Source organism: Coregonus clupeaformis, unplaced genomic scaffold (genome assembly GCF_020615455.1).
Source record: "Coregonus clupeaformis isolate EN_2021a unplaced genomic scaffold, ASM2061545v1 scaf2157, whole genome shotgun sequence".
In the NCBI taxonomy this organism is placed as follows: Eukaryota; Metazoa; Chordata; class Actinopteri; order Salmoniformes; family Salmonidae; genus Coregonus; species Coregonus clupeaformis.
In genome coordinates, this window is record NW_025535611.1 from 35,001 (window position 1) to 45,000 (window position 10,000).

At 44.9% G+C, this 10,000-nt stretch overlaps 1 protein-coding gene across 1 annotated transcript in view; it reads right to left on the reverse strand.

Moving 5' to 3' along the window:
- LOC123488321 (collagen alpha-1(XIV) chain-like) overlaps nucleotides 1-10,000 on the reverse strand; it is a gene marked incomplete at its 3' end in the record, with an annotated part of 26,699 nt that overhangs the window by 11,717 nt on the left and 4,982 nt on the right. The window contains exon 3 of the mRNA XM_045219227.1: nucleotides 932-1,048. Within this exon, the coding sequence (XP_045075162.1) occupies nucleotides 932-1,048 (117 nt within the window). The remainder of the gene's footprint in view (nucleotides 1-931; nucleotides 1,049-10,000) is intronic.

The following is a 10,000-nucleotide window of genomic DNA, read 5'->3' on the forward strand; positions in this document are numbered from 1 at the left end:
TGATACAGCATGGGACCAGACTGATACAGCATGGGACCAGACTGATAGAGCATGGGACCAGACTGATACAGCATGGGACCAGACTGATACAGCAAGGGACCAGACTGATACAGCATGGGACCAGACTGATACAGCATGGGACCAGACTGATACAGCATGGGACCAGACTGATACAGCATGGGACCAGACTGATACAGCATGGGACCAGACTGATACAGCATGGGACCAGACTGATACAGCATGGGACCAGACTGATACAGCATGGGACCAGACTGATACAGCATGGGACCAGACTGATACAGCATGGGACCAGACTGATAGAGCATGGGACCAGACTGATACAGCATGGGACCAGACTGATACAGCATGGGACCAGACTGATACAGCATGGGACCAGACTGATACAGCATGGGACCAGACTGATAGAGCATGGGACCAGACTGAGTAGAGCATGGGACCAGACTGATACAGCATGGGACCAGACTGATACAGCATGGGACCAGACTGATACAGCATGGGACCAGACTGATACAGCATGGGACCAGACTGATACAGCATGGGACCAGACTGATACAGCATGGGACCAGACTGATACAGCATGGGACCAGACTGATACAGCATGTGACCAGACTGATACAGCATGGGACCAGACTGATACAGCAAGGGACCAGACTGATACAGCATGGGACCAGACTGATACAGCATGGGACCAGACTGATACATCATGGGACCAGACTGATACAGCATGGGACCAGACTGATACAGCAAGGGACCAGACTGATAGAGCATGGGACCAGACTGATACAGCATGGGACCAGACTGATACAGCATGGGACCAGACTGATACAGAGGTTCTACTATTCTGGACTAAATACAGTAGAATGCATACATCAACTAAAGGCATGCGTAGATAGATGATTATAAATCTTACCTGGTTCACTGTTGTATAAAACTCTGTAGCCGTCAACGTTCCCTTTTGGCTCTTTCCACGATACATGTAATTTGCTCGTACCCAGGACTTTAAAACGTAATCTTCTGGGAGCCGGAACTGAAACAGAACAACAACAGATTATCATTAATACTGACTCATTCAGTTACAGTTTGTGTACTGATGATGAATATGTTGAATACAGACTTTGTCCCAAATGGCACCATATTCCTACATAGTGCACTACTTTTGACCAGGGTCCATAGGGCTCTGATTAATAGTAGTGCGCCATAGAGGGAATAGGGTGCCATTTGGGATGCGCAGATACAATCCCCAGCAGGAGTTAGTGCCACTACAGTGCTACACATCAGCCAGGTTAATCACACACAGACATTGAACAGATGTCCACAAAGACAACCTATTCTGGTATAACACAATAACATATTGGAAAACATATTTGATAACATATTGTTGTCCAATAACATATTGTTGTCCAATAACATATTGGTGTCCAACACAATATTGTTGTAGAATAACATATTGTTGTCCAATAACATATTGTTGTCCAATAACATATTGTTGTCCAATAACATATTGTTGTAGAATAACATATTGTTGTCTAATAACATATTGTTGTCCAATAACATATTGTTGTCTAATAACATATTGTTGTCCAATAACATATTGTTGTCCAATAACATATTGTTGTCTAATAACATATTGTTGTCCAATAACATATTGTTGTCCAATAACATATTGTTGTCTAATAACATATTGTTGTCTAATAACATATTTTTGTCCAATAACATATTGCACAACAAACAGTTACACACAAAGAGGGTTGTTAAATGTCAGTCACATTCTCTTACTTTTTGAGACAGTAAGGGATGGGCCTTTTTATAGCCTGAAATCCCAACTGCTAAACTTTGTTTCATGTAAAATAATGGTGAAACAGAGCAAATCAGTTGGGATTCCAGGCTAGCGTTTCTAAGCCGATGACAGCATCGACATTTCCTAGCAAAAAGACACGTGCTGCAGACTGTTAAGAGTCAGTAAATGTTTAATCTATATCTCCCAGTTGATGGAGAATCAATCAGCTTCACCTGCTGTTCCAATGTAAAGAACAGTCAGTGGAAGACATTCTCTTAGGATGACGTTAGTGCAGCTAAGGCTATAGCTTGATATGTATGCAATCTGGCATTTCTATACGCAGGCTGCTATGAGGAAGAGAATGTGACTTTTTTCAGTAACACTTCACACCAAATTGCTCTTACTTCTTAGTACCATGTAACAGCACCGTGTTGCTTGTAGCCAATAAGAACAACCAAATGTAAAGTGATACTCTTTTCCCCAACTATCGACAGACATTATTCCAGTAGTATTGTGAAATACTACTATCTGAGATTGACGCAGAACTATTTATACGATTGGTGCATAGCACATTCACCATTCAATTGGTCTACTGTACATTCTATGTTAGTTCAACTACCAACTAGTCACCAGAACAACACTACTACATTCCCACCTTTTGAGTTGAGGAGACAAGGAGAGTTGAGGAGACAAGGAGGGGTTGAGGAGACAAGGAGAGGTTGAGGAGACAAGGAGAGGTTGAGGAGACAAGGAGAGTTGAGGAGACAAGGAGAAGTTGAGGAGACAAGGAGAGGTTGAGGAGACAAGGAGAGTTGAGGAGACAAGGAGAGGTTGAGGAGACAAGGAGCAGTTGAGTAGACAAGGAGAGTTGAGGAGACAAGGAGAGTTGAGGAGACAAGGAGCAGTTGAGGAGACAAGGAGAAGTTGAGGAGACAATGAGAAGTTGAGGAGACAAGGAGAAGTTGAGTCGACAATGATAAGTTGAGGAGACAAGGAGTAGTTGAGGAGACAAGGAGAAGTTGAGGAGACAAGGAGAGGTTGAGGAGACAAGGAGTGGTTGAGGAGACAAGGAGAAGTTGAGGAGACAAGGAGTGGTTGAGGAGACAAGGAGATGTTGAGGAGACAAGGAGAGTTGAGGAGACAAGGAGGAGTTGAGGAGACAAGGAGAGGTTGAAGAGACAAGGAGAGGTTGAGGAGACAAGGAGAGTTGAGGAGACAAGGAGAAGTTGAGGAGACAAGGAGAGGTTGAGGAGACAAGGAGAGTTGAGGAGACAAAGAGAAGTTGAGGAGACAAGGAGAGGTTGAGGAGACAAGGAGAGTTGAGGAGACAAGGAGAAGTTGAGGGAGACAAGGAGAGGTTGAGGAGACAATGAGAAGTTGAGGAGACAAGGAGAAGTTGAGGAGAAAAATGAGAAGTTGAGGAGACAAGAGAGGTTGAGGAGACAAGGAGAAGTTGAGGAGACAAGGAGAGGTTGAGGAGACAAGGAGTGGTTGAGGAGACAAGGAGAAGTTGAGGAGACAAGGAGTGGTTGAGGAGACAAGGAGATGTTGAGGAGACAAGGAGAGTTGAGGAGACAAGGAGAAGTTGAGGAGACAAGGAGAAGTTGAGGAGACAAGGAGCGGTTGAGGAGACAAGGAGAGTTGAGGAGACAAGGAGAAGTTGAGGAGACAAAGAGAGTTGAGGAGACAAGGAGAAGTTGAGGAGACAAGGAGAGGTTGAGGAGACAAGGAGAGTTGAGGAGACAAGGAGAAGTTGAGGAGACAAGGAGAGGTTGAGGAGACAAGGAGAGTTGAGGAGAAGAGGAGAAGTTGAGGAGACAAGGAGAGGTTGAGGAGACAAGGAGAGTTGAGGAGAATATGAGAAGTTGAGGAGACAAGGAGAGGTTGAGGAGACAAGGAGAGTTGAGGAGACAAGGAGAGGTTGAGGAGACAAGGATAAGTTGAGGAGACAAGGAGAGTTGAGGAGACAAGGAGAGTTGAGGAGACAAGGAGACGTTGAGGAGACAAGGAGAAGTTGAGGAGACAATGAGAAGTTGAGGAGACAAGGAGAAGTTGAGGAGATAAGGAGAAGTTGAGGAGACAATGAGAAGTTGAGGAGACAAGGAGAGGTTGAGGAGACAAGGAGAAGTTGAGGAGACAAGGAGTGGTTGAGGAGACAAGGATAAGTTGAGGAGACAAGGAGAAGTTGAGGAGACAAGGAGAAGTTGAGGAGACAATGAGAAGTTGAGGAGACAAGGAGAAGTTGAGGAGACAATGAGAGGTTGAGGAGACAAGGCTCTATGACCAGGCCAACAAACACAGTGGTGTTTGTTCCTCCTTGCAAGGAGTAGAATGGGTACCAATGTAATCTTTACATGCCTATAAATCTATAAATCTACTACATTATCTACCATATAGGGACTTGAAGCTGGTTATTAGGGGGAATATAGGCATGTAAAGTTATATACAATCTGGCACAAGCTATTAATAAATAATGAAGGATAGAGGGAAACGTTTAGGTCAGAGAAATAGATATAGATGAATATGATCACTAACCTGATATGAACTCATCTGGGGGATCGTTTCTGTGTTGAGTAAATATCTCCTATAAACCAGATAGGAACTCATCTGGGGATCGTTTCTGTATTGAGTAAATATCTCCTATAAACCAGATACGAACTAATCTGGGGATTGTTTCTGTGTTGAGTAAATATCTCCTATAAACCAGATACGAACTCATCTGGGGATCGTTTCTGTGTTGAGTAAATATCTCCTATAAACCAGATACGAACTCATCTGGGGATCATTTCTGTGTTGAGTAAATATCTCCTATAAACCAGATAGGAACTCATCTGGGGATCGTTTCTGTGTTGAGTAAATATCTCCTATAAACCAGATACGAACTCATCTGGGGATCGTTTCTGTGTTGAGTAAATATCTCCTATAAACCAGATACGAACTCATCTGGGGATCATTTCTGTGTTGAGTAAATATCTCCCATAAACCTGATAGGAACTCATCTGGGGATCGTTTCTGTGTTGAGTAAATATCTCCTATAAACCAGATAGGAACTCATCTGGGGATCATTTCTGTGTTGAGTAAATATCTCCTATAAACCAGATAGGAACTCATCTGGGGATCGTTTCTGTGATGAGTAAATATCTCCTATAAACCTGATAGGAACTCATCTGGGGATCGTTTCTGTGTTGAGTAAATATCTCCTATAAACCAGATAGGAACTCATCTGGGGGTTGTTTCTTCTGAAATTCCTGTTCTGTCCATAACCTGAACATATGCTGTGATCTGTAGTGTTTTTATCTAACCGTGTAAAACGTAGGTTTGTAATGAATAAGGACATTTGGTGACACCTTAAACAGTTATACAGGTCTAAAACACCACCTGGGAAACAGAAATGCCAATTAAATAATGAATGGATACTAGATGTGAATTTAATGTGAGGTATTTAACACCAACTGCCTGTCCAGAAGTAGCTACAAATTCCTAACTTCCCATCTTTAAGTACTTTCCATTTGTACTGTCTGACTGACTCACTGACATGAATTGAGTTGACGGAGGATAAGATCTACTTTATTAGTCCAGATGGACATTAATCTTCTACTTTATCAACACCCCGATATACACACATAAGGTCAGAGAGGCTGGAGCAGGGGTTAAGTTCCTGTCAAGGGAACATCGGCAGTAGGTGGCACCTGAGATATTGATGCCGGCAACCCTCCGGTTAATGGCTCACTCCCGACAGATCCCCCGAGTGCATGGGAGTGTCTGTCAGCCCTGACTCAACCGTACATGAGATCTGAATAATGTATCGGAACATATAACCTCCATTTGCTCTGTGTGAGGATGAGGGTGTGGAGGATTCCTAGAGGAACAGTGAAACACTATTGTGAGTTAGGAGTTGAGGCTTCCACAGATGAGCACAGTAGCTGTGATGCAACACTTCATGAAGTGTTGCATTTCATTATTCCACCCTTGGCTATCAGCATGTTATTATTACACCCTTGGCTATCAGCATGTTATTATTCCACCCCTGGCTATCAGCATGTTATTATTCCACCCTTGGCTATCAGCATGTCATTATTCCACCCTTGGCTATCAGCATGTTATTATTCCACCCCTGGCTATCAGCATGTTATTATTCCACCCTTGGCTCTCAGCATGTCATTATTCCACCCTTGGCTATCAGCATGTTATTATTCCACCCTTGGCTATCAGCATGTGTATTATTCCACCCCTGGCTATCAGCATGTTATTATTCCACCCTTGGCTATCAGCATGTTATTATTCCACCCTTGGCTATCAGCATGTTATTATTCCACCCTTGGCTATCGGCATGTTTTATTCCACCCTTGGCTATCAGCATGTCATTATTCCACCCTTGGCTATCAGCATGTTATTATTCCACCCCCTGGCTATCAGGATGTTATTATTCCACCCTTGGCTCTCAGCATGTCATTATTCCACCCTTGGCTATCAGCATGTTATTATTCCACCCTTGGCTATCAGCATGTCATTATTCCACCCTTGGCTATCAGCATGTTATTATTCCACCCCTGGCTATCAGCATGTCATTATTCCACCCTTGGCTCAGCATGTCATTATTCCACCCTTGGCTATCAGCATGTTATTATTCCACCCTTGGCTATCAGCATGTTATTATTCCACCCCTGGCTATCAGCATGTTATTATTCCACCCTTGGCTATCAGCATGTCATTATTCCACCCTTGGCTATCAGCATGTTATTATTCCACCCTTGGCTATCAGCATGTTATTATTCCACCCTTGGCTATCAGCATGTTATTATTCCACCCTTGGCTATCGGCATGTTATTATTCCACCCTTGGCTATCAGCATGTCATTATTCCACCCTTGGCTATCAGCATGTTATTATTCCACCCCTGGCTATCAGCATGTTATTATTCCACCCTTGGCTCTCAGCATGTCATTATTCCACCCTTGGCTATCAGCATGTTATTATTCCACCCTTGGCTATCAGCATGTCATTATTCCACCCTTGGCTATCAGCATGTTATTATTCCACCCCTGGCTATCAGCATGTCATTATTCCACCCTTGGCTCTCAGCATGTCATTATTCCACCCTTGGCTATCAGCATGTTATTATTCCACCCTTGGCTATCAGCATGTTATTATTCCACCCCTGGCTATCAGCATGTTATTATTCCACCCTGGCTATCAGCATGTCATTATTCCACCCTTGGCTATCAGCATGTTATTATTCCACCCTTGGCTATCAGCATGTTATTATTCCACCCTTGGCTATCAGCATGTTATTATTCCACCCTTGGCTATCAGCATGTCATTATTCCCTATCATCCCTCGCACTTCTCAATGATGAAACACAAAGTGACTCCATGACAGTTACATTAGAACAGCCAACAAGCAGCCCTTTCAAGTGGTTTTATCTCTCCTCTCATCCCCCTCTCCTCTCATCCCCCTGTCATCCCTCTCTCATCTCATCCCTCTCCTCTCCTCTCCTCTCCTCTCCTCTCCTCTCCTCTCATCCCCCTCTCCTCTCATCCCCCCTCTCCTCTCCTCCCTCTCTCCTCTCATCCCCCTCTCCTCTCATCCCTCCTCTCTCCTCTCTCCTCTCCTCCCCCCTCCCTCATCCCTCTCCCTCCTCTCCTCCCTCTCTCATCTCATCCCCCTCTCCTCTCATCCCGCTCTCCTCTCATCCCCCTCTCTCTCATCTCATCCCCCCTCTCCTCTCATCCCCCTCTCCTCTCCTCTCATCCCCCTCTCATCTTATCCCCCTCTCCCATCCCCCTCTCCTCTCATCCCCTCTCCTCCCCTCTCCTCTCATCCCCCTCTCCTCTCATCCCCTCTCCTCCTCTCCTCTCCTCCCCTCCTCTCCTCTCCTCCCTCTCCTCTCCTCTCCTCTCCTCTCCTCTCTCCTCTCCTCTCCTCTCCTCTCCTCTCCTCTCCTCTCCTCTCCTCTCCCTCTCATCTCATCCCCCTCTCCTCTCATCCCTCTCTCCTCTCATCCTCTCTCCTCATCCCTCTCTCCACTCATCCCCCCCTCTCCCCTCATCCATGTGAGGAGCCTTCTGCTGTGGCAGATAGCACTTACCCCTGAATCCACTGAGCCCTTTATCTATCGCATGTCTGTCTGTCTGTCTGTCTGTGTTCCCTCTCTCTGCACACTGCTCACCTACCTGACAAAGGCCTAGCTTAATCTCTTTTGAACATTTATCTGTTACCAACATGGTGTGGAAATCCCTGCTGAGGCTATTTAAATATGCTAGTCCTCGATCACACCATGTGGAGAATGAGGCTACAGTATACAGAGAAGAGATGTTGGCCAAGAGTTGTTTGGATCAAATGTGAATTAGGTTTACATTGAATTTCAATGTAATCTTCATTCTACTCATCTAGGCCTATATGAAACCCCAGACATGGATTTAAAATAAACATGAACACAGTAGCATTAACAACACAGGCCATTACGACCACTCTACGCTCATACACTCCTAGAAAAAAAGGTGCTATCTAGAACCTAAAAGGGTTCTTCGACTGTCCCCATAGGAGAACCCTTTGAAGAACCCTTTTTGATTCCAGGTAAACCTTTTTGGCTTCCATGTAGAACCTTTTCCGCAGAGGGTTCTACATGGAACCCAAAAGGGTTCTACCTGGAATCCAAAAGGGTGCTTCTATGGGGACAGCAGAAGAACCCTTTTGGAATCTCCTATTCTAAGCGTGTACTCTACTGTAAGCCACTGAATACACAACAATCTGTTCGGTTTTATTGAACTGTTTTTCTGACACTTTAATCAGCATCTCTCCCTACACATAGAAATTCACCAATCTAGATTTTAACACGCTCAAATGAAAACGCCTTGTTTTTCTAATTAGGTGACTAAAACCTAATCTGATGCCATTTGGCGTACAGCACGGAGCTAACCCATACAGACAGACACTAACGAAGGACTCTGTCATATGAAGCAGTTTCAGCGTGACACCAGAGCCTGACTAGACAACACACTGTGGTGCCAAGGACAGATAAAGATGTAGCTAGCACGTGTTGTACAATCAAGTTGTGTCCAGTGTCCACGTACAATAGGAGAGGAAAGACAGTGTTGACTGGTGGTTCAAATTACCGAAATCACTTATCTTGCAACAAATGGCACTGCCAGTCTGGGAGGCCCACCCAATTTATTATATATACAGAAAATGGTAAGGGGCCTATCTTGACCCGAGCAGAGAGCCGTGGGGGAGAGACGTGCAGGCCTGATACACATTATATATACACCCTCCACAGACAGGAGCCAGTAATCCCCTCACCCCCCATCTTCACACCAGATCTGGGTTCAAATAGTATTTGTTAATGGTTTGATTGAGCTTTGCCTGGAGTGTCAGATGGGCAGGGATTACACTCTTGGGAGTTGGGACTATCCCATTGGTTCCACTGCGCCAGGCAAGCTTATTGAACATACCAAGTATTTGAAAGAAAACAAATACTAATCGAACCCAGGTCTGCTCCACACCAGTCCACAGAGCCGGCTCTCCCACACCAGATGCTTTGCTTTGACTGCGTCGCGAATGGCACCCTATTCCCTATAGTGCACTACTTTTGACCAGAGCCCTATGAGCCCTATGAGCCCTGGTCAAAAGTAGTGCACCTCTATCATAGGGCCCTGGTTAAAAGTAGTGCACTACATAGGGAATAGGGTGCCATTTGGGACGTAGGCGTTACTTCTGGCCATCGGGATCTCTTCACTCCAAGGCCTGGAAGGAATGTTGAGTTGTTCTGCGTCCAAGCAGCACACAGCCAGGACAGTTAAATGTTGACGTCTCCCTGGAGGACGTTATCATACGATCCCCCTCTGATAGGATCCTGAATGTTTTCCCTCTCTGATCCGCTCACAGCAGACCTGGGTTCACATACTACTCGAAATCTTTCAACTATTTGGGGGGTTTGACTGTTTGCCTGGGAGCCAGATGGGTTGGGTTTGAGGGTTTGCAATTAAGCACAGATAAAAAGTATTTGAAACAATTGCGAATAGTATTTAAACCCAGTTTGTCTCCAAGACCAGAGCAGACAAGACCAGACCAAACCAGACCACCTCCACAGGATTTTTCCATTGACCACAGGTGGAGGTTGTTCCATGATAGATGTTTGACTAAACAATCATCTTGAGGGATATCAAGTCGGCAGCCCAGCTAAGCATGATAGCAATATGAGGTG